The sequence below is a fragment of the Hemicordylus capensis genome, chromosome 11, assembly GCF_027244095.1.
Source record: "Hemicordylus capensis ecotype Gifberg chromosome 11, rHemCap1.1.pri, whole genome shotgun sequence".
NCBI lineage: Eukaryota > Metazoa > Chordata > Lepidosauria > Squamata > Cordylidae > Hemicordylus > Hemicordylus capensis.
The window spans coordinates 7108805-7134074 of NC_069667.1; the positions used below are offsets into that span (position 1 = coordinate 7108805).

General features: G+C 47.6%; 1 protein-coding gene across 2 annotated transcripts in view; it reads right to left on the bottom strand.

Annotated features, from left to right (window-relative positions):
- Positions 1-1787: 1787 nt before the first annotated feature.
- Positions 1788-25270, bottom strand: part of LOC128335716 (synaptotagmin-like protein 4) — a 69127-nt gene continuing 45644 nt past the window's right edge. For both annotated transcript variants that reach the window (XM_053274398.1, XM_053274397.1), the window contains exons 7-17: positions 23894-25051; positions 21103-21201; positions 19590-19681; positions 18700-18801; positions 17808-17977; positions 14703-14805; positions 12191-12352; positions 11168-11246; positions 9415-9514; positions 8613-8818; positions 1788-4376 (exon numbers count right to left, since the gene is read on the bottom strand). In XM_053274398.1, coding sequence (XP_053130373.1) covers positions 4231-4376; positions 8613-8818; positions 9415-9514; positions 11168-11246; positions 12191-12352; positions 14703-14805; positions 17808-17977; positions 18700-18801; positions 19590-19681; positions 21103-21201; positions 23894-25051 — 2417 coding nt within the window. In that variant the 3' untranslated portion in view covers positions 1788-4230. The remainder of the gene's footprint in view (positions 4377-8612; positions 8819-9414; positions 9515-11167; positions 11247-12190; positions 12353-14702; positions 14806-17807; positions 17978-18699; positions 18802-19589; positions 19682-21102; positions 21202-23893; positions 25052-25270) is intronic.

Consider the following 25270-nt stretch of genomic DNA (forward strand, 5'->3'; position numbering starts at 1 on the left):
ACTTCTGTACTTGTGTTCAGCATAGCTTGTGAATGACTGCACCTGTGTACAGATTTGTACCTTCATACACACTGTACACTGAAACAACCAACCAGCTGGGATACATTAGACATAGGGGCCAGCGAAGCGCCGACAGAGACAGTGTTGTTGACTGCATACTCTCCTGTGAGCCTCTGCTCATTTCTGTTGGAAAACACAGCCCCAAATGGGAAGGGTGCACAGGCACAACTCAAATAACCCTCAGGGCTGCTTGTGCGTTTTTCATCCAGGAAGGCCACTCTGCACCTTCAGCTGTGGAAAAGCAGTTCTGTTGCATCTTAAGCACACTGGCTGATGTAGCGCAAGGATGTCCCAGCGGGGCAAGAGAGCAGCCTAATAGGATTTCCAAACTAACTGCACCGGTGCAGTGGGGAAGCAGAGGGCTGCACAGCCCTCGGGGACATATGTTCAGGTGGCACTGTGCAGTTGCCTGTGGTTGGGTTTTTAAAAAACCGCTTTCAATTTAAACCATGGTTTGAGTTCCAACTTGGATTGCTTCTCCTCCACTGATGGATATAACCATGATCAGCCAAATTGGGTGTGATGTCATTTTGCTTTCTAGAAAGAGAAGCATTGTTAGCCAGTGAAAAGAGCTTCAGCCATGAGCACAATGGAGCAGTCATCACTTGCATGGTTTCCATGATCCTGATACCTGGAGAATGCGAAGTGAGTCCGTCATTGATGGCTGTAAGCTGAAAAATAAGGGACAAATGGCACCCCATGAGGGACAGACTATTTGGGGCTAAAATAAATGCAGTCCCTGCTAATAAGGGGCGGTTTATTTTATTTATTTTTACATGTATATTCTGCCCTTCCTCTGAGAAGCCCAGATCAGTGTACAAGGTTTATGTTTGTTTGTTTGTTTAACATTTTTTATACTGCCCAAAACTTGAGTCTCCGGGCGGTTTACAATTAAAGTTGCCCTGAGGTTACGTCACCCTGTTGGTAACCTTAACTGAGGGCATCCTGGGGAAAGGGAGTGTCAAAAAGTACTGCTTCCCCACTGCAGTGGGCATTTTTTAGGCAAGTTGCACTGGACTGCTCTTTCACTGCACCAAGACTTCCTTGCTCTGAATATCAGCCAGGATCCTTCCCTTCATCATCATTTCCTTCACCTTTTATTTTCCAGAATTCAGAAGATGATTGACTGGGGCAAACCGTCTTGGAAACTGCCATTCACCGAGTCAGGCCATTGATCCATCTAGCTAAGATTTGTCTACATTCTACACTGACTGGCTGCAACTCTCCAAGAATTTCAGGCAGCAGTCTTTTTCTGGAGATGCTACCAGGGCTTGAACCTGGAACCTTCTTCATGCAAGCATGCAGATGCTCTTCCACGGAGCTATGGGGCCATCCCTTAAGAAGAATATCTTCCAGCATTCACTTGCAATTGCCCATCCCAATGCAAACCAAGGTGACTCCTGCTTAGAAAAGGGACAATTCTTTTGGATGGGGTTGGGGACTCCAAAACACCACTTTATGTATGTATGTATGTATGTATTACATTTTATATCCCGCTCTTCCTCATGACAATTGTAATAAAAGAAACTATAAACATATTTACACAATTTCTTCCCTGCTCTCTGGGCATCTACCCAATGTCACATACAATCTAAGGAATAGATGATGGAGCTCTACCGTCTGAAGATGTGTCTGGCTGATCCAGTCTGCATGTTGCAGACCATTAATACAGGTTTGCAGTGGAGAGAAAAAAATAGCAAAGTGTTTCAGAATGAAGAACTGAGAAGGACAAACAAAATCTTTTGGTTTATTATGTATAAGTTAAACATCAAGACATGTTTTCATAGGTGTAAGGCACAAGGCCCTACAGCATTAAGAAATATTTTTCCTGCTTCCCAGTGAAATGCATAAAAGTCATATAGCCAGGTCGTGAAGCGTAGAGAACAAGGACGGTATCTTCACACTTGTCAAAAGCCTTCCAGGCCTGTTCATGACATTGACCAGTACCTATTTTGCGGGTTTATAAAGTGTTTTCAACTGTTAAAGTAAAACAGAGATGGTATTGCCACGTATTTGCCTGATCACCCTGCAAAGAGATTGAAGGACAGCATAATCTGCTACTGTGATTACTATTAACCACAGTATTAAATATTAATTAATATCCTATAAAGCACTCTCTCTTAAATTAGAGTTCATTTAAACGCAGATTATGAAATGAACAGAATAAAGTGCCAAATATTTGCCCCTGATGAAGGTAAGGGACATCTTGGTTATATGAACATACCCGTTACAAAGAGAGTTATTTGCATAGGTTTGCCTTAACAGGAACGGCAAGGAAGGAAGGAAAATCTGAGTAACGACGTTTAATGCGTCCACTAAAGAGCACAGCTCTGTCAAATAAATAAAGCCTTTGGATGCCAGAGGAGAGACCACAACTCAGTGAGAGAGAACATGCCTGGCTTGTCAAAGATCCATTCTTTGCAGACATCATATAGAGAGGAGAGCTGGTCTTGTGGTAGCAAACATGATGTCCCCTTAGCTAAGCAGGGTCTGAATGGGAGACCACATGTGAGCACTGTGAGATATTCCCTTCACTGCTAAGAGCATCTAGGTTCCAAGTTCCCTCCCTGGCTTCTCCAAGGTAGGGCTGAGAGAGACTCCTGCCTGCAACCTTGGAGAAGCCGCTGCCAGTCTGGGTAGACAATACTGAGCTAGAGAGACCAATGGTTGGACTTAGTATATGGCAGCTTCCTATGTTCCTATGACTGAATATACAGTTTCAAGTAGGTGGGTGGGGGTGGAAAAGGCCCCCACCTGAAGACCACTGCAGCCAGTTAGGATATAGTCAGGTAGGGTTTATCAGCCTTGGGTCCCCAGCTGTTGGGACTACAACTCCCATCATCCCCAGCCACCATGGTGATGACAATTGCCGTCCAACCACATATGGGGATTACAATGGCATCGGCTGAGAACTCTTACAGCAGAGGAAGGCTTAATTCTTCTGTGGCCTGTCACCCGGCCCCCTTACTAGATTCTCTGTGGTCTAAACTTACGAAGCAAGAACACAGGCATTCAGGATTTTGCAGCAGTTAAGGTGTAAGTTGCCCATATTAAATTCTTGAGGGGTAGCCATGTGAAGTCTGTTACAGTACCCCAACATTAAATGATTTCAACCTTGGACCTTCTCCAATCTTGTACCAGTCAGACAGACTGGTGGATTTATTGCAACAAATGTTTTTGTGGACAAGAGGCTCTTTCACCAGGGACCCCAATAAATCTGTTCGTCTTTAAAATCCCACAGGGATCTCTCTTGGGGTATGCCCTTTCCCCTTTAAGAATGTAGGAAGTACCTTGTTGGATTAGACTGTATTCAACACTTGTTTCCAGGGGTCAGCACACAAAAGGTCAGAAATGGGATTGTGGTCCGATAGCAGACTGAAGTGCTTCCTGGAGACTCACTAATGAAATATTTTTCATTATATCAAACCATTAAAATCTTCAGCATTCTGAGCCCGATTCAAACATTATGCTGTACATGTGTTTGTGTGAATGACTGTACTGTACCTGTGTTCGTTTCAAAAGTGAACCTGGATACAGGCCCTTCAAATGCCTGGTATAGAGAGGTACTTCTGTACCTGTGTTCAGCATAACATGTGAATGAGTGTACCTGTGTGCAGATCTGTACCTGTATACATTGTGCACCTGTACAAGTGTTGAACATAACATGTGGATGGGAGATGAATGCCAGCTCCTGGAGAACTCTCAGTCAATCCTGGAGAGCTGGTAACCCAGGCATATCCTAGTACAGATTTTTCATGTTTCATTTGCATCATGGTTTGCTTCAACTTTGTTGTGATACTGTGTGTACTGGTGGCTGTACTAGCCAAAGTTTTGTCATAACTTCCTCTATGGGGAGGCACAAACGAAACAGCAACATGGACACTGTAATAAAATAAACTATAAACATATTTACACAATTTCTTCCCTGCTCTCTGGGTACAAACCCAAAGTCGAATAAAATCGAAGGTCTAGATGATGGAGAGGTGACGAGCAGCAGGTCTTTCAGCTAGCTGGGATGTAAAATCCGCTCAGTCCTCTCTTGGGATGAGTAATAATACCTTGTCCTTTCGAAGTCCATTGCACAGGCAATCCTGAGGTCAGCCAGCTTTGCATTGGCCCTCTTCTCTGTGTAAACGGTTCTCCGTTCCTCTGTGGGCTGCTGCCAGCTGTTCATTTCAGCTTCCTTTTTCCAGCCAGAGAGCGCAAAGGCAGGGACGCTTCAATCCATTCATTCGCCGTGGTCATCATTTCCTGCCAAAATGCGACCTCCTCTTGTGTGGAGTCCATCCAGTCAACGGCAATCCCATAGCTGGAGCCTTTGAAAGGAACAAGAAACAAGTGAGCCTTGGGGAGGAGGAGAGCTGGTCTTGGGGTAGAGAACGTGAATGGTCCCCTTTGCTAAGCAGGGTCTGCCCAGGTTTGTATTTGGATGGCTGTCTACATGTGAGTACTGTCAGATATTCCCTTTGGGGGATGGGGCGGTAGTTCAGTGGAAGTAGGGCTGGAGAGACATCTGCTTGAAACCTTGGAGAGCGGCTGCCAGTCAGTGTAGACCAGGGATTCTCAACATTGGGTCCCCAGAAGTTATTGGACTTAAACTTCCATAATCCTCAGCCCCAGCGGCCTTTGGTTGGGATTATGGGAGTTGAAGTCCCATAACATCTGGGGACCCAACGTTGAGAATCCCTGGTGTAGACAATACTCAGACAGACAGACCAAGGGTCCTATGTCCGCTAGGCTGACACCATGCATTTGATCATGAGGACTCGAGGGAATGTGCTAAAATGAATGACAGGGAATGCCCACTGTAATACCCTGGTTCCTTCCAAATGGCCATAGGAATGCATGGCATTTCCAAATGGCCATTCGGTGCATTTCATGGCCATTAGGAAGAAACCAGTGCATTTCAGTGGGCATTCAATGCCATTCATTTTAGAATGCCCACCGTAGGACTTGCATACAGAAGGTCCTCGGTTCAATCCCTGGCAGCATCTCCAGATAGGGCTAGAAAGATTCCAGCCTGAAACTTTGGAGAGACGCTGCCAGTCAGTGTAGAGCAGGGATTCTCAGCATTGGGTCTTCAGATGATATTGGACTTCAACTCCCATAATCCCCAGCCAAAGGCCGCCGGGGCTGGGGATTATGGGAGTTGAAGTCCAATAATATATGGGGACCCAACATTGAGAATCCCTAGTGTAGACAGTACTAAGCTAGATGGACCCAGGGTTTGACTCAGTATGAGGCAGCTTCCTATATTCCTATGAACTGCTGTATCAGTGGCTATGAAAAGGGGCAACCTATGATCGTGCTCCTTTTTTGAGAGGTCATAATCAATGCTGCAAGCAGTCAAGTTCATGGTAGGACTGTGTGTATCATAGGAACATAGTAAGCTGCCTCAGGCTGGGTCAGACCATTGGTCCATCTAGTTCAGTCTTGTCTACACAGACTGGCAGCGGCTTCTCCAGGACTGCAGGCCAGAGTTTCTCTCCGCCCTGTCTTGGAGTTGCCAGGGAGAGAACTTGGAACCTTATGCATGCAAGAGCAAAAAGATGCTCTTCCACTGAGTTATGGAACCTGCTGCATGCAAGTGTGCAGGTGCTCTTCCCAGAGCGGCCCCATCCCCTGAGGGGAATATCTTACAGTGCTCACACATATAGACTCCCATTCAGTGCAAACTAGGGTGGACTCTGTTTAGCAAAGGCGGCAATTCATACTCGTTACCACAAGACCAGCTCTCCTCCCTTAATGGTGTTCCTTGTCAAACACAGAAGAAAAGCACCATTGACTGTCTAAAATGGAAATACCCTATGGAAGATGACTCTGAATTTAAGACGATCCCCTTAAAAAGTAGAGGTTACATTCAAGTTATACCTACACTGACTCAAAAATAACAGGACTCTGAATATAAGATGACCTCCTGATTTCTAACATCAAAATACTTGGAATAAACCTAGTCTTGTATTCGGGTAAATACAGTATAGTCACAGCGGTTATATCTAGCTGTTTTTCTTGAGCGACCTGAGGTTTGCCAGCCCTGCCCTCCAGGATCCACTACTGAAACTAATCCTGGAGGTTCTTCTGGCCTGGTGTGGTGAGAGATATTGCATTACAAAAATGGGAGCGGGGGGAACCTTGCAGGAAGAGCTCCAGTCAGGGTTGGCAACCCTGTTAATCAAGGCCACTCATTTAACCCACAGGCTCTTCCAGGCTCAACGACACTGGTCTCGGAAGCAGGGATGGCCGACTTGAAACTCTCCAGATGTTGGTGGACTACAACTCCCATTGTCCCCAGCTGTAACACATATATATCACAGCAGTTCACAGAGCAGTTTACATAGCAAAAGGGATGAGGAAATGGCTCTCTGCTCCAAAAGAGCTCATGGTCTAAAACAAGCTGAGAGAGAGGGGTGGGTGATGCGGAGAGATCCTAGCAAGAGCCACTGGGAAGGCTGCTATACTTTGTGTGCTGAACAGGGCCAGCTACTCTCCCCCTGCTGAATGGAAGAGAGCCGCCATTTTGGAAAAGTGTCGTTTGGCTCAGTCAGCAGGAGCCCCTTGAAGGAGGGCGGCCTTTGCCTGAGGGGGCTGCTCATTCATTATTCGCTGAGCAGCTGCTGTCCTCTCTGTTTTTCCACAGAAAAGTTCCCAAAGCAATTTCTATAGCAACAGCAAGGAGGAAAGATGGTTCCCTGCCCCAAAGAGGCTCCCAATCTAAGGGAGGGAGACACAAGGGAGACCCCCAGCAACTGGGAGGGATGCTATTCTAGGCTGAATAGGGCCAGCTGCTCTCCCCGGCCACCATTTTGAAAAGGCGCTTCTTGGCCCAGCAGAGGCCCCTTAACGAGGCCGACCTTTGCCTGAGGGGGCCGCTCATTCATTATTCATTGAGCAGCTGTCCCCTCTGCTTTTCCACCGGAAAAGTCCCCAAAGCAGTTTCCAAGGCAACAGGAGTGAGAAGATGGTTCTCTACCCCAAGGGCCTCACTGTCTAAAAAGAAACACAAAGGAGAGCCCAAGCAACAGCCACCTAGGCTGGGCTGGACAGGGACAGCACCTCTAAATGGAAGAGAGCCGCCATTTTGAGAAGGCGCCCCCTAGCCTGGTCAGCAGGTACTTAACGAGGCCGACCTTTGCCTGAGGGGGGCTGCTCATTTATTATTTATTGAGCAGCTGTCCCCTCTGCCGTTCCACCGAAAAGGTTCCCAAAGGGGCTTCCACAGCAAAAGGCATGAGTAGATGGTTCTCTGCCTCCAAGGGGCTTGCAGGCTAAAAAGAAACACCAACGAGACACCAGCAACAGCCACTGGGAAGGACACTGGGCTGGGCTGAATAGGGACAGTTGCTCCCCCTCTTGTGGGATACGAGAGAGCCGCCATTTTGAGAAGGTGCCCTTCGGCCCAGTCAGCAGGGGCCCCTTCAGCAAGGCCGGTCTTTGCCTCCCTTCTTATTTATCCCCCTCACTTGTCTACCCTGCTTCTCGACCAGAAAAATTCCCCAAACAGCTTTCATAGCAAAAGCAAGGAGAAGATGGTTCCCTGCCCCACAGAGGCTCCCAATCTGAAAAGGAACACAAGAGAGACGCCAGCCAACAGCCACTGTAGGGACAGTGTACTGGTCTGAAGAGGGACAGTTGCTCTCCCCCTGCTAAATGCAAGAGAACTAGACCACTTTCTAAGAGGTGCCTCTTTCCTCAGTTAGCATGACTGCTGCATTTCACCATCATCTTAAGCGACAAATTTAAACAAACTCTTGCACAAATATATCAATAGGATCATAGAGTAAAGAATGACAGGGAATGCCCACTAAGATGCACTGGTTAGAAACATAGGAAGCGGCCATATACTGAATCAGACCATTGGTCTACCTAGTTCAGTATTGTCTACCCAAACTGGCAGTGGCTTCTCCAAGGTTGCAGGCGGGAATCTCTCTCAGCCCTATCTTGGAGATGCTAGTGAGGGAACTTGGAACCTTCTGCTCTTCCCAGAGCAGCTCCATCCCCTGAGGGGAATCTCTGACAGTGCTCACACTTCTAGTCTCCCATTCATATGCAACCAGGGCGGACCCTGCTTAGCTAAGGGGACAAGTCATGCTTGCAACCACAAGACCAGCTCTCCTCTCCTCTCCATTGGCCATTCAGAAACTCCATGCAGTCCCCTTACCATTTGGAAAGAACCAGTGCATTTTAGTGGGCATTCGCTGTCATTCATTTTAGGATGTCCTGACCCTAGTCCAGTGTACAACTTGCATGCTGATGGCTTCAGGTTCAACCCCTGAAATCATCCGGGCTATGTTAGTCATGACTACATCCTACTAAAATTAATGGGAAATTAATGGGAAATGAACGGTACTCATTGATTTCAATGGTGCAGAGGCCTGGCTTGCTGTGAATTCTAATTTCCGCCCAGCCACGCTTCTGAAGAGAAGCCCTTTCCATTTTGATTTGCGGTCCAAAACATGCCCTTTGGATGTCTGCTCTCCCTGTTTATATTTCCTGGGCAAGGAGAACATGTTTCATGTCGAAACTGGAATGAGGCGAAAGGGCCTCGTTATTACCTGTCCCAAGTCCCAGCCGGATACCTCCCAGAAAGTGATTGGTCAGTTTCTCATGATCCCAGACGGTCAGCTCGACACAGGCATCCTTCAGATCTTCTGTATGAAAGCCGTCGTACACGATGGTGTGGTTAAACACCGGGTTGGAGTCCCGCTTGACAATGCGGGTTTTCTGGTAGCTCTTTTTACTGGTGTCCGGAAGAACGTAGCTTGCAAGGGAGAAAGAGCATTTGACATCAGGCAGAATGGCGACAGAGAAATGTCATCTTCCACTTATTTTTTCCAGCCATTCAGCTAAGCAAACAGAATTCAAGCCCTCCGGAGCCTAGCTATTACTATTTATTATTACTTTAATATCCACGATGGAACTTGGAGCCCAAGCCAAGAGAGCGGAGTTCATAGTGGCAACATTTAACACACTTAAGAGGCCTGCTGGGATTAAAAAAAATCAAGAGAGGATTGGAAAACAAGCAGGGAAGACACCACCAAGTGAACCTCAAGTGGCAGGGAGTTCTACAGAGTGGGGGATCCGAAAAAGCTCTGTCCTGCATCGCCACCAACTGAGCATCAGACAGAGGTGAGAAACAAAAAGAGGGCTTCCCTCATGGATCTTATATGGTGGGTGGAGTCATGTTCAGATATGTTGGCTCTAAACTGCTTAGGGTTTAAAGTGGTAGGGACCCCTCTGAGCATTTCTTTGTCAGCGAAGGTATGTGTGATGAATGAGCACCATGGAAGCATATGGTTGTGCTTGCTTGGGTCCGTGTGGCTATGAAATCCACCCCCCGCCCCATGACACACCTACCATTTCACAAAGGAGTCCACTCCGGAGGGACGTAACTGGGGCAGATCTTTGGTGTCCTTGACCCAGATATGGACCTCCCCAGACGGAGGGGTCTTTCGACCTGCCATGAAGGATCAAGAGACATAGTTGGTTGGTTACCAAGAAGTATGTTAGCTTCCTTCATCCAAAAGTCTTAATAAAACAGATCCCAATGGACAGTAAAATGTGCTATAGTGGATTAACTGGGGCAGGTAGATTCCTGTTCACATCCCTGCTCATTAGCGGGGCTTACTGGTGACCCAGTTGCTCTCACTCAATCTCGCCTACCTTGCAAGGTTGTTGTGAGCATAAAATAGGAGGGAGACTGTGTGTACTGCCCTGTGCAAGGAAAACATGACATTGATAACAAGTGAAACCATTCTTTACTTTATAATATGGGGTGGGGCCATGGATCAGTGGCAGAGCATCTGCTCCGTATGGAGAAGGCTGCAGGTTAAATATTTGGCAGCATCTCCAAGAAGGGCTGGGAAAGACTCCTGCCTTGGAGAAGCCGCTGCCAGTCGGTGTAGAGAATACTGAGCTACATGGACCCAGGGCCTGACTAGAAGGCAGCTTCTTGTGTTCCTATGAGCACTCCTTGATCTTTGGGGGATCGGGCAGGTTGGAGGTTTAAACCTTGGTAGTATCTTTGGGTAGGGCTGGGAAAGACTCCTGCCTGAAACCCGGGAGAGAGCCGCTGCCAGTCCGTGCAGACAACACTGAGTTAGATGGGCCACTGGCCCGACTCGGGGTAAGGCAGCTTCCTATGTCTGCATGACAGTAAACCAGTTTGCTGAGGCAGATCTGGATGCAGGGTCGGGGCTACCATTAGACCAACTAGGCAGCCGCCTTGGGTGCAGACCTCAGAGGGGCGCAGAGTGTCGAGTGTCAATGTGTTTGCCAAGGGCACAAAATAGTCTGGCACCGGCCCTGCCTGGATGGTGCAAGGCGAGCTGCATGTGGAGGGCAAAGGAGCAACCCCCCAAATTAAAAGTCATTCATTATGCATTTGGGCTAGGGATATATTCCGTTCTAATCTCCGGTAATATATATGAGACGTTGAGGTTGCACATGCGACCGTCGGCTGCTGCTTCCAAGGGCTGTGGGGGAAGGCAGCTGGTCACCAGATGAGTGGAAGCCGTGCTTCCCTCCGCTACGCCACAAACCCACACGAGCGGCGGCGTGGAAAAGGTAAGAGCTGGGAGTGGGAACACTTCCCCCTCCTGCCAGCCGCTCACATTAGAGTAGTCACTGCACTCGGTGCGGCCACTCCTTCCCCCAGCTCGCTGCTAGAAATGGTAGCAGACCAGGGGAGGGGGAGCCCAGTGAGCACGATGGCCACCAAGTTAAAATGAACCTCGATTAAACAAACCATGGTTTGTTGGCAAGGTTAAACAAACCTCAGTTAAATGAACCTAGGTTAAATAAACCCGGTTTGTTGGTGAGGTTAAATGAACCTCGGTTAAACGAACCCCAGTTAAACAAACCTCCGTTCATTTAGCCTCGGCAAATCGCCGGGCTAAAAAATTGGACTAGCGGGGGCGGAAGCACCAGGATCGGGAAAAATCCTGGTGCTCCACACGAGCAGTCCAACCCAGTCTGGGCGGCCCTAGCCTGGGTTGGGCTGCTGGTGTGAATAGCCTCATTATATACAGTCACGAGAGTGGCTATTTCATGGAGTCTCCCTGTTAGCAGCCTGAAACATTTTTCTGAAGGCACAAGGGTTTTTTTTTACCTAGGGATCCTGGTGGGATGTACTTAATGGACAGGTTTATCACTCCTCGATGGTCAACGCAATTGATTGTAGAGAGAGACTGCAACAGAAAAGTCTACGATAGGCAAAATGCGCATAAACACATGGATTTTTGACCAGCTGATGATCAGAGCTGGTGCTCTGGAACCAGTGTGCAGATTTCCCCTGTGGATTTGAGGAGTTCCCCCTCAATTTAATGCACTCCTCCACGAACTCATATCTCAGAGGCCATATCTCCACTCCCAAAGTGTTTTTCCCCTTCCCCCCAAAAAATTTCTTCAAGCCAGGAGACTTTTGCTGGAGTTGTTATGTTAAGCATATCCACACCCACGAGGGAAGTGCACTTTCGGAAATTTGGGAGCCGGGCTACAAGCTGATTTTCGTGCACAAAATTTGGGTATTTTTGCAATGTTCAGAAATGTTGCAGAAAAAAACTGTGGCTGAAAATATAGAAGGGAGGAGTCAGAGAGCAGCCACTGTCCCTTTCTCACCAGAACACTCTCTCTTTAAAGGCAGGGAGAGTCACTCCAGCCCACGCTGCCAATGCAGCGAAGGCCGATTTCATTACCAAATGGGGTAATGAAGAGAGTGAAATTACCCCCCCACACACACACACACGTTTGATGTCAGATATGGGGGCATGTCGGTGCCGCGAGGTGCGGCCCCAGATTAACAACGGCCCAGGTTCTTTGAACCTATTTGCCCAACGGTGGCTCTGCTCCTGGGACTAGATGGGAAATCTTTGCTAAGCTGAAATCCTGCTTTTGCTTGCCTTCCTTTCCTGAGGTCAAGGGAACTGCTGGCAGAGCTCACATTTCAGTGATGCTTGCAGTAGCCTCTACACATCGCTGCTGCCTGAGCCGTCTGAGGTTGTTTTTGAGCCTCTGCTCTGTGGTGGTCCATCCGTTGCAAACTCTCCCTTTACAGATCAGGCCCTTGCACTTTACACACAACCCTGAAGGCATATCTTTAAGGAGAATCCCTCCTTGGCTGAAGCACACTCACCCGGGGTTTCAGCATATACCAGTTCAGCTTATTGTTCCTCCAGTCCCAGCCGGCCAGGTCTACTTCCATCTCACCCAAGAAGCTGTTCCTCCCCAAAGGGTCATTGTGCCACACCGAAAGACTTAGCTTCTGAATCAGCAGAACCATTTTCTCTATTTTATACTGCCGAGAAGGAGAAAGGGAGTTTAGGAACATAGGAAGCTGCCATATACTGAGTCAGACCCTTGGTCTATCTAGCTCAGTACTGTCTGCACAGACTGGCAGCAGCTTCTCCAAGGTCGCAGGCAGGAGTCTCTCTCAGCCCTATCATGGAGATGCTGCCAGGGAGGGAACTTGGAACCTTCTGCTCTTCCCAGAGCAGCCCCATCCCCTGAGGGGAATCTCTTCCAGTGCTCACAGGTTTTCCATCATCTGCAACCAGTGCTGACCCTGCTTAGCTAAGGGGACAAGTTGTGCTTGCTACCACAAGACCAGCTCTCCTCTCCTTGAAACATGCAAACGTTTTGCTTTTCGGAACATAGGAAGCTGCCTTCTATCAAGTCAGACCCTTGGCTCATCTAGCTCAGTATTGTCTACCCAGACTGGCAGCAGCTTCTCCTACATTACAGGCAGGAGTCTCTCCTAGCCCTACCTGGAAATGCTGCCAGGGATTGAACCTGGGACCTTCTGCATGCAAAGCAGATGCTCTGCCTCTGAGCTGTGGCCACATATCTTATTGCACTTACATGTAGCTGCGCATCTAAAGGCAAACTAAGGCAGACCTTGATTAGCAAAGGGGACAAGTTGATATACTCAGAAAACCAATTTTATACTGAGAGGTTTAAAACACACTATATGATAAGAACTTAATTAAAGGTTATCTCTGGAATTTCCTCTCTAGCCCCAACTGTTATCTCTGAGACTTCCTCTGTAGCTCAACCGTTATCATCGGAATCTCCTCAGCGATTTCTATTGTTATTATTTACATACAAGTGAGATAATGTAATCATCATGTAATTACTTGCCTACGTGATCTGTAAAGTATAAAAGTCTGTTGAAAATGATGCTTGGGGTTCAGGAATTTAGGCAATAGCCAACCAGAACCTTTGCTTCTGCAGAGCAAATAAAGCCTTTTAAAACTTCTCCGCTGGTGATGTTCTTTGGCTCGCTGACCCAGTAAAAGAACCATTTGGATGGTATAGCAAAGTCATGGTTGCTACCACAGGGCCAGCTCGCCTTCCCTTTTCTTCCTGTTCTCCCAGTTACATCATACCACAGGGCCCAGTTAATGGTCTGGCAGCTCCTTGGTAGGCATGACTGTGGAAGATGGTGGAAGGCGATGCAAGTTGGTGGGAGGAAAAAGAGAGAGAGAGGAAGCAGCCACCTTCTTCTCCTGACTCTAACAGAAAGTGTCTGATCCCAGCCCAAAACAGCTGTGATATATTCAGAATTATTATATTTAGCAGGCGAAGAGCAACTGCCCCTATTCAGCCCAGCATAGCATTCCTGTTATCAGGGGCTGTTGCGGGTATCTCCCCTTTATTTATTTTTTTAAAGACTGTGGGCCCTTTTGAGACAGGGAACTATTTTCCTGTTCCTTTTTTAAACATTTGGTCACTTATTTTGTTGTTGGAAAGAGGCACAGTATAGTGGTGATGGTGATAATATCATGGCTTACATAAGAAGCTGCCTTCTGCCGAGTCAGACCATCTATCCATCTAAAATTGGGGCAGAACAGGTCTTGTGGTAGGAACGGAAAGGAAAGGAAAGGAAAGGAAAGGAAAGGAAAGGAAAGGTTGCGCTGCCGATTCGATTTCGACTCCTGGTGCCCACAGAGCCCTGTGGTTTTCTTGGTAGACTACAGGAGGGTTGACCATTGCCATCTCCCACGCAGTGTGAGACGATGCCTTTCAGCACCTTCCGATATCGCTGCTGCCCGATAGAGGAGTTTCCCACATTCTGGGAAACACACCAGTGAGGATTCGAACCGGCAACCTCCTGCTCTCTAGGCAGGTTGCTTCCCCGCTGTGCCATTAGGTGGCTCTGGTCTTGTGGTAGTAAGCACGAGTTTCCCCCTTTGCTAAACACGGTCTGCCCTGGTTTGCATTTGGATGGGAAACATGTGAGCACTGGAAGAGATTCCCCTCAGGGGATGGGGCTGCTCTGGGAAGAGCATCTAGGCACCAAGTTCCCTCCCTGGCAGCATCTCCAAGAGAGGGCTGAGAGAGACGCCTGCCTGCAACCTTGGAGAAGCTGCTGCCAGTCTGTGCAGACAGTACTGAGCTAGATGCACCAATGGTCTGACTCAGCAGAAGGCAGCTTCCTATGTTCCTTCCTATGTCCACAGCTCAGTATTATCTACTCTGACTGGCAGCAGCTCTCCAGAGTTTCAGGTAAGAGTCTTTCCCAACCCTACCTGAAGCTGCTGCCAAGTGCTGAAACTGGGACCTCCTGCACGCAAAGCAGATGCTCTGCCGCCGAGCCACAGCCCTTTCCCTGCTCCGTCCCTCCCCACGCTTTTATCCATCCTTACCCGCAACACCTCGTTGTAAATGGGGCTCACGGTCCTCTTCCTCACGGATGTCTTCCTCTTGCCCATCCGCGCTTTGTCTGGAAGCAGGTAGGTCTTGACATACCTGGAAAGAGATTCCTGCGGAGTTAACAGTAAAAAACAGCAGACGCTTAACATACAAACCGGCCCCTTGAAGCGGACGGCATGTCTAATGAAGAATCCCGCTGGGTGGTTAGCTTGGCATCGGTGTGGAGTTATAAATCATTCCAACGCATACGGAAAGAGACTGCCTAGACATGGTCAGGTGGTGATTTAGAGACTGCTATGGAAGAGCTGCTGTTAGGTCTCCACCTGTAAAAGATGGGGAAGGAGGTTGTGACAAAGCTGGATATTCATGCGGGTGACCAGAGGTGCACCTAGATAATTTCGGAGCCTGGACCTAAAGGCCTTTGGGGGCCCCCCTGCTGCAAGTTAAGCATCGTTTTTTTAACTTGTAGGTTCTTGAGGGAACAAACTGCACCACTCAGGACAGACTCAAAAGCATCTGGGGGCCCCCAGGACTTCTGCAGGCCCTGGACTTCTGGCCCCGAAGTCTAGAGGTAAAAGCACCTCTGCAGGTGATTCGGTGGTGGTGGTGGAGGCAGCAGCATCTATGGGTGAAATGTGAGAGGGTATCTGGGAAGGTGGTGGTGGTGGTGGTGTGTGTGTGTCTGCGTGTAACAGGAGGTTTTTCACACGTGGCTTTTAGTTCGCATCTTTTCCACACCGAAGGGGGTGCGTTCACATATTGGCCAAATTTACTGCAAATTCCCTGCGAGCTATCGGGGAGAACTTCACACACAATTTGGGTTTTCCATGACACGTTAGCATGTGGTCCAGTTTGTATCCGGGATTTATAAAAAACATTTTCTGGCATCGTTTCTTTTGGGCCACTTCGAACTTGCAGGAAAGCCCCACAGAAAACCCATGGTAAAAAAAGCCTGTTGTCTGGGAAAGGTCCAGGGACCATGAAGTTTTCTATCACCAGGTGAATGGGAAGTAACGGGGCTGCCAGTCGGGAGCCACGAACCATGAAAAACGATCCGACTGTTTAGGAGGAAAGGTTTTCGTGATCGTAAAATGGTTCCCCAGAATTCTGGGAATCGTGTGGGTGAGACGATAGCCCTGTCCGGCCATTAGGACACGGTTGACAAGAGGGTAAGAGAGGGACGCAAATGTGTCAAATAAAGAAGTTATATGTGTGTGTGAACATGTAATGTGAATTATACTGAAGTGTGAAGGAGGCCTCGCACACGCTGATTCGCCCCCAGCCCCGGGTCGCCTCAGGGGAAGCCTTGCTCACAGGTTCAGCAGTATGCTTCCGATCCGAATCATGCATTTGAGAGGCCTGGACCCAGCGTTACTTTCAGAATGAACACAGGTACAGTCATTCACACAAACATGTATACGCGTACTGCCATCTGTACACCCATACAACGTATTGTCTGAAGAGGGTTTATGTGCAAGTACAAGAAATGACATCGGACTGCTTGAGCAGAATGGTGAGAGTTCCAGCTTTCTGTTTTCCTCTTCAAAAAAAGAAGTTTCTAGACCTCATGGTGGCAGGAAGTGATCTGGAAACTGGTTGGCAGACAGGGTTCAAAACAATATACAGTGGTCCCTCGACTTACGAAGTTAATCCGTTCCGAACGCACGTTCGTAGGTCGAAATTTTCGTAAGTCGAAAAGCGCACCCACGGAGGTCTGGAAACATTCGTAAGTCGAGGAAACCGCATCTAAAAATTCGTAAGTCAAGGAAGCCGCATCTAAACCGGCAACGACTTCCGGTCATTTTTGTCGTTTGTAAGTCGAAAACTTCGGATGTCGAGTAGTTCGTAAGTCGAGGGACCACTGTACAGGAACGGGGATTTTAAAAATAATGGGGTTAAGGTTTCCTCATTGATCATGGCTTCCCTTGCAGTCTCAAGCTCTGACATGCTGCTCTAGCCGGCCTGCCCTATGCCCACCAAAACTCTTCTTTGAATCCTACCTCTTCTTCCCCAGCGCTTCACAAAAACCAAATCTGAAAACAGAATATTAGATTCGGCAACTTATCAATTCATTTCATAAAGTTAAACATATCTTGACTGACTAAGAAGGCAGCTGGTTTATTTTTATTTTTTTTAGTTTGTTTTTAAATACAAATGTGATCCACTTGTGGAACTCTCTGCCACAGGATGTGGTGACAGCCAACAACCTGGATGGCTTTAAGAAGAGTTTGGATAACTTCACGGAGGAGAGGTCCATCAATGGCTACTAGTCGAGGACTGTGGGCCACCTCCAGCCTCAAAGGCAGGATGCCTCTGAGTACCAGTTGCAGGGGAGTAATGGCAGGAGAGAGGGCAAGCCCTCAACTCCTGCCTGTGGCTTCCAGTGGCATCTGGTGGGCCACTGTGCGAAACAGGATGCTGGACTAGATGGGCCTCCTTGGGCCTGATCCAGCAGGGCTGTTCTTATGTTCTCATGTTTATAAAACTTGGGTGGCAAGCACCTTAGAAGAGGCATTAACTCCTGTGTTCAGGAGAAGGGGAAATGCTACTTTTAGGTCAGGACTGCCCAACTTGGGCCCTCCAGCTGTTCTTGGACGACAACTCCCACCACCCCAGCCACGCTGGCCAATAGCCAGGGACGATAGTCCAACAACAGCGGGAGGCCTGAAGTTGTGCAGCCCTGGTGATGACTGCGATAAAGGTGCCACATCTTTAAAAAAAAAGTTCATCTCATATGCACATTGATGCATATTTGATTAGTCAATCAAACAAATACCATAAGATTAATGGACTATGAAACCTTTAATCGGACCACAGTCTTACATTTCCCCAGTACATAGGATGGTGGCCCTGGATCCCAGACTCCCCAGTGGTGTCCATTTTGTCCAGGGGTGGGCCAGCTTGAACATCCAGTGGTTGTTGAACTGCGACTCCCATCTTCTCCAGCCACAATAAATGGTGCCTGGGAATTATAGAAGTTGTAGTTCAACAACCACTGGAGGGCCAAGTTGGCCCACCCCTGGTTGAGCCCCTTGCTATGCATGGAAAGCACCACCCCCTTTGCTACCATCCAGTCTAGCCTTTTGATCTCCACTCACGGGTCCGTCCTGCCTTTCTTCTCATCCACAATGGCCAGGTCTTTGCACTGGGAAACGTAAATTTGGAATTCTCGGTTTTTCTCGTCGTAATCCAAGGCAAACTGAACGAGTCCCTGGGCTTCGACGCTCCCAAAATCACCGCTGTACACACTCAGGACGCTGCCGCTGACCTGTCCAAGGGGAAAGAGGAGCATTCACAGGGATGAGCACACCTTCCTTAGGAGGCAAGGCTACAACATCGAGGGCTTTTTAGATTAGAAAAAAGTGGCTAAGGGGAGACAGGACAACCAAATCATGCATGGTGTGGAGAGACTGGGAATTTTCTCCCTCTCTCACAACACCAGAACTGAGGGTCATCCCATGAAACTGATGGCCAGGAAAGGACTGATTCAGACTGATAAAAATCAGATTTAGGACTGATAAAAGGAAGCCCCTTTTCCAGACAGCGCATCATTAATCTATGGAATTCTCTGCCATGGGATGTGGTGATGGCCACCAGCTTGGATGGCTTTCAAAGGGGCTTAGACCAATTCATGGAGGACAGGCCTATCAATGGCTACTAGTCTGGTGGCTATAGCCTACCTCCAAGGTATGCCTATAAACCCCAATTCCAGGGGAGCAACAGCTGGAGAGGGGGCATGCCTTCCTCTCTTGCTTGTGAATAAGCCACTGTGTGGTCTTGGGCCTGATCCAGCAGGGCTGTTCTTATGTTCTTAAGTGGAGAGAAGGAACCATAGTAGGTGGGTGGCTTTGCATGCAGAAGGTCCTAGGTCCATTCCTTAGCATCTTTGCTTTTTTAAAAAAAGCCTCAGCAAGGCTGGGAAAGGCATCTGGCCATTGCTGCTCAGAGCAGAGTGGGCCCCCTATGTGCAGAGACCCCTCGAGCACCTACCGAAGAGACAGAGGCCATATCCGAAGAATGGCTGCCCACGCTCGGCGACTTCTTGTGCCTGCTGAACTGGAAGCTGATTTCGGAAGCCGTGTCTGACTCTGTCTGCAAATCAAAGCAACAGGAGCATTAAACCCTGGAACAGGAGCCCTGAGGAGTGTGGGATGGAAACAGGGAGGAAGGGAGGTTTCATCAGGGCAGGTGGGGGAAAGGATGTAGTGTCTGTGGGGTGCTGTATATGCTGCAGTCAAAGATCATGTCTGCACTGCACAGGTAGCCTCAGGAACGAGTAACCGGTCATGGAAAGTGCAGGAATGCCCAAGGATGCTGAGAGTGGAGGCAATTCCTGGCTGTGGATTCCAGCCCTTTCCCTTAAACCCCGCCACCAAAATTGGTGAAGAATCTGCCACGTCTTTACACAAAGTACCTGCCCCGCCCCCACATGACAGAAATCGCAATCATGCCTGCGAGATTAGGGGGATTTATGTATTTATTTTGACATTAAGGCCCCACCCTTCCTCTGAGGAGCCCAGAGTGATGTCTATGGTTATGTTTTCATTTCTGCCCCCTTACAGGCAAATGCAATCTCATGCACGATCACACATGGAGTAGACAAGGGGTTCCCAATCTTGGATCTCCAGATGTTGTTGGACTACAACTCCCATCATCCCCCAGCAACAATGATGGGAGCTGTAGTCCAACAATATCCAGGGATGCGAGGCTGGGAATCCTGGAGGGGTAAACAAATCCATGCAGGATAGGACCTTCAGGACTGATTGTTCATAACAGCTAAGGACACATCACTCGCCAGATGTCAGGGACAAGCATCAAGGGTTGGGCAGCTTGGATCAGGCACCTGCTTCTCAAGATTCTGGCCACCCAAGTGGGCCTACCTCAGAAAGCAGCAAGGGAGTCGATTTGCTCAGGTCTTTGGCTCTCTCAGGCTCAAGGTACTGGTGGGTTAGTATCTGAGGCTTGGTATAGGCTGGAGGCAAGAAGAGGGGAACAAAACAGAATTAGGCACGCTATACTTTGAAGCAGCAAGAAACACACATCAAATCTAGGAAGTTGCCTAACAGAGTCAGATTACTGCTCCACCTTGCTCAGTATTGTTGACACTGACTGGCAGGGGCTCTCCCAGGTTTCAGGCAGGGGCTTTTCTCAGCCCTACCTGGGGATGCTGCCAGGGATTGTACTTGGGACTTTATGCATGCTAAGCATAAAGTACCTGGGACTTTATGCATGCTCTACCACTGAACTACAACCTCATTCTGAATTAAGAGGCTGCTGTCTGCTGAGTCAGACCATTGGTCCATCTAGCTCAGCATTCTCTACTCTGGCTGGTAGCAGTTCTCCAGGGTTTCACACAGGAGTTTTTTCCTACCTGGAGATGCTGCCAGGGACTGAACCTGGGATCTTCTGAGTGAAAAGCAGATGCTCTGCCACTGAGCTATGGCTGAGCACTACATGCATGAGGCCATGGTGCATGAACTAGCAAGGAAGAAACAGCAAATAGTAAAGCAAAAAGGAATGCAACAGACCGAAGACAAGCCTCCTATAATCCGCAGGATGCTAAGTGTCTTTTTGCAGCCTATGCTTTGTCATCTTGGGTACCCTTAGAAAACGAAGAGGATATCAATGTCTTTGACTGCATTGCTTTAAGGAAGGTTTCAGCTCCCTCTAGTGGTTGAAATCAAAGTTACAAGGCATCCAAAACTATGGCCGAGTTCAGACGTACATGTTAACTGGAGTTAAGCATGATTGAGGTTTCAGTGCTTAACTCCAAATCATACCACAGACGGTCACCCAACCGTGGCCAGCCAAACTCCAGTGGAAGGAGAGGAGAGCCCCTCCCTGCTGCCCGGGTGCCGAGGCACATCACTGCCACCTCTATGACTGGTGTTTGGAATAGGTATGAAACAGTGGTTATGGCTGAGTTAGCATTCGGGCGTAACGCTTTGGTGGCAAAACCTCAGTTCTCGGTAAAGCTTCCAATTGGGATTTGGCAAGGCAAACCGGAGCTAGCTTTTGGCCCATAACCGCGGTTTTTCGCATTAGGGCGTACTGCAGTCACAACCTCCTCCAGCTATAACGGTGGCTATCCTGAACGTCTGAACTCAGCCATTCTGATGCTCCTGGCTTGTGTAGAAAGGGCCAAGTGAGATGTTAGGCTTCCAAACCCATGTCTTGGGCATGTGAGCTGCAGAGCCCAAAGGAGATTCTGGGTTTCTAGTAGGCATGAGGTCCAGCCCACCCACCCCCATACGGTCATGAGAACGAGCCCAGTGTCTCTGGTAAACAGGGAGAAAGGGAGTCTATGCATTTCGCGCAGGGAGTCACAGATGGCTTGGGTCCGGAGCGTTGAAAAAGTGGGACAAGCGGATCGCAGCAGTCTCTGCCACTCACTCTCTGTGGATGTGTAGAGGTTCACCATGCTTTTTGCAAGACTGAAGCCACTGCTGCGTGTTTGCTTCTTGGCCACAGGAGAATGACGCCCGTTTCCTTCTGGAATACATTGAAAACAAACACGCCTGTATTACACCATGAGCCAAATTGTCCCCTTTGCTAAGCAGGGTCTGACCTGGTTTGCATTTGAAACTACATGTGTGAGCACTGTAAGATCTTCCCCTTAGGGGAGGGAGCTGCTCTGGGAAGAGCAGAAGGTTCCAGGTTCCCTCCCTGGCAGCATCTCCAGATAGGGCTGGGAGAGATTTCTGCCTGCAACCTTGGAGAAGCTGCTGCCAGTCTATGAAGACAATACTGAGCTGGATAGACCAAGGGTCTGACTCAGTATATGGCAGCTTCCTATGTTCCTAACTGCTCTGGATGTTTTTTTTAAATTATTTATTATTATTATTATTATTATTATTATTATTATTATTATTATTGAAAATATCAAGTTCAAAATTGAGGTTCTCTTTCACATCTACCCACTTGACAAGATCGCGAGACAGGGCCTTCTCAGTCATGGCCCCCAGGCTTTGGAATGCTCTCCTGGCTGGCATCCACTCCTCAGTCTCCTTGTGAGTTTTTAGCAAAAAACAAAAGACGTGGCTCTGCACTCAGGCTTCTAAATGAAAATATTGTTTTTACTGCTGCTGTTTTATGTATTATTGTTTTTAATGGGTTATTTCATTTTTAAATAGAGATATTATTTTATTCATATTATCTGCACTTTTGTATTTTAATTATGCATTGTTTTAATTATATTCAATCAATCAATTTTATTACAGCCTTAAGCCAACCAATTTTAATTATATTGTAAACCGCTCTGATATTATTTTAATGAAAAGTGGTATATCAATCAATCAGTCAATCAATCAGTTCAGTTGGGAGGTTTGGGAGGTCTTGCATGCTGATGCTTGCCGAAGCTTATTTGTCGAGCATGCAGGGCAGTTTCTTCTCGGTGGTTGCCCCCAAGCTAAGAAATTTACTGTCGATTAAGATCTGCACAGCTCCCACTCTTGCAGTCTTTCAGAAGAGACTGTCACTTTTATAAAGGTGTTTGGCCAACAGGTTGGCCCTGCTACTCCTCTTAGTGGTTGTAGCTGCCTCTGCTTTATTTTAAAGATGTTTTTATTTAAGGTTTTTTTAATGTTCAACTTTTTCTTTACCACCCTGGGGTCTTAGGGCAAATGGCAGTAAAAAAAAAAATCTGAATAAAATAAATATGAGATGTGCTTATTGGCATTGTTCTCTTTCTGTTAATTAATTTTTTATTGATCATAATTGTGTACCGTCTGATAGGTGTCCCTAGGAGGCATGCATAATTTAAAATACAAGTAGGGGCCTGGCCCCACTAACCTTTCAGGACAATTTTCAATCCTCATGGAAAGGGGCAGTCTACAATAAAGTGGCACAGCTGGGCCTCTCCCCATCCCTCCAATTTGCAATGGGCTGGGACAAGGTAAAAGCGGCCATTAAACAAAGGATTCTGGACATGGAATGCCAGGCAGATTTAAGTAAGGCATCAGGCTTTCTGGCTGTGGACAGCCGCAGATTTACCGTCTCCCTCCCTGCATATCTGGCACAACTGGAAATATCAAGCCACAGAAGGGCATTCACCCTTGCCCGATGTCATGTCCTTCCCTCTGCCATTCTGGAAGGCAAATATAAGAAGATACCATTTATGGAAAGGCTCTGTCCTTGTGACTCTGGAGAGGTGGAAACCATAGACCATGTGCCCTTCCGTGTCTCTTCCATAAAGACAGTTGGGACAGGCTGATCTCTCCCCTGCTTCTTAAACACCCTGGTCGCTCTAGTCAAGTCTACACCAAGATGTTGCTTTCAGATGACAATCGGTCTTTCATGTATAATGTTGCCAGGTTTTGTGGGGAAGCCTGCAAGATCCACCGGGTCCTGATGACCAGCTAATATCACCACCTGTAGATTCTTATTTTACTTGATTATATAATTTTAATTTGCTTTTTTACTTCACATGGTAGTTTTTTATGTTATCTTATTCACTCTATACTTTCAGATGCCCTATCTTTAAGGATAGCTGTATACTTACTCCTGTTTCATTTTTACGTTGTTAATTCTTTTCACAGTTTTTAGGCTTACCCTAAACTGTAGAGTTAACCCTGTAGTTTTTTATTTTACTGATTTCTCTATAGTTTTAGAGTGGTATTCTATTAATCTCAATCATATTATAATCATTATCAGCATTAGAGTTACATTTCACTTATTATAATCATAATACAACAACCATAATAATCATAATTATTGTTATTATTCCTTCAGGCTAATTATAGCCATGGTCTTACAGCATCTTAGGTCCATCTACCTGGTTTATAATAATATTTATGAGTCCTGTTTTAATGTTTCTGTACTATATCTTGTGCTGGTCTTTGACCATAATAAAGATTGATTGATTGATAAAATGCAAGTATAAAACTGGATAAAACTATTAACGTTTTACAAAACAAAACAAGCAGTTTGAAATTAATTAACTAAAAGCCTGAGAAAACAGGTGTGCCTTCAAGCTCTTTTTAAAAGCAGCCAGAGATGGGAGAAGCTCTTATTTTGACAGGGAGTGCATTCCAGAGCCCCGAGGCAGCTACAGAGAAGGCCCACTAAATGTGCCAGTGGCAACTGTAACCAAATCCCCCCCAGATGCTCTTAATAGGCGGGAGGGTTCATGACGAAGTCACGGCGAAAGGCTAATTCCAAACAATTATTAACTAACTAACGCTACCTGAAAGCATAGAGGAATCCATTTCTTGAGGGACTTCTCTTTCACCTGCGGTGTCATTCTGCAGCAGATCCCCTGCAGGACTAGAAGATTCATCCTCAGGCATCTCCTCCTCAGTGTCCAGGCTGTTTTGAGTGACTGGGTCAGAACCTATTTCCATAGCACTGACCGCTTTATCAATCTCCTCCAAAGATGCAGCTTCTATCAATATCTGAACCCTGCCAGCCAACGAATCTCTCTTATGCTTGCTCTCTTCCGCCATGACAAACTCATCTGCGGGCGTCTCTGGCTCAAAAAGGATCCCACCCCGCTCTTTGGTCGGTGACTCTATTTTGACAGAAGGCACCCGGACCGGCAGTTTGGATCGCCTAGGGCAGCGTGGCACTTTCTTCTCCTCTTCCATGGGATTCTGCTTCCCATTCCCATGGACCGCGGCTGCCCCTTTGCTTCTGCCGTATGTGGATCTGGGGACCGAAGAGACCGATGCTTTCCTCGGGGGTGCAATGTAAGTGGGTTCATCTTCGCTGGATGACAAGGTGGCTGTCTTTTTGTAGGGGATTCTGCCTTTGGGGTAGATGTTAGAATTGAGCTGGTTGTCTTCATGTTGGCTCTGGTTGGACTGTGCCGAGAGAGTCCGGTTCAGTCGCGTCGGCCTCCCATTGACCTCCATGCTGCTGGCCATTTCGAAAGGTTCCTCAGAGACACTCTTAGCCAAGAAAGACTCGCCTCCCTTCTCCCAAAAGTTCTTCAGGTTCTTGAAACGTTCTCGATCCAGGCCAGTTTCGTCATCTTTACTGCTGATAGATGAGATCGTATAATTGGCCCCTTGCTTCACGCAGCGCCCACCTGGGGGTGTCTTTGGGCCATTTTCCAGCTCTGCAGAAGGAAAATTTGAGCTTTTTGACAACTCTTTCTTTGATAGACCCAACTCTGGTTTCTCAGACCGATGACTGGCATCTGTGCTGGGAGAAGAGATACCTTTGCTAGACCTCCTCTTAACTGGTATCTTGCTGCAGGCGGCATTGGTGTCTTTGGGTGGAACAGGTTGGATTGCTGGACTCTCTGTTGCTGTATCAGGCACATCCACTCCAGCTGAGTAAGGAAAGTCATCAAGGTCCTTCTCAGAAAACTTTGCCGATGTTGCCGAGTGTATTTCATAACCTACAGCAACAAAAAAGGAGAAACCTCAGAGGCTATTCAGGGGCTCATTGAGAGACCTGTATCTCTGCAGTTCACCCAGGCCTGGGCCAGTGGTGGCTGGTGGCACCTGGAAATGGTCGGGCAGTAGGCAGGGCAGGTAATGGGTAGAGCCAGGGGTAACAAAGGGTGGAGCTACCTGTGCACAGAGCTAAGAGTATGTGGGAGCATTAGCAATATCAG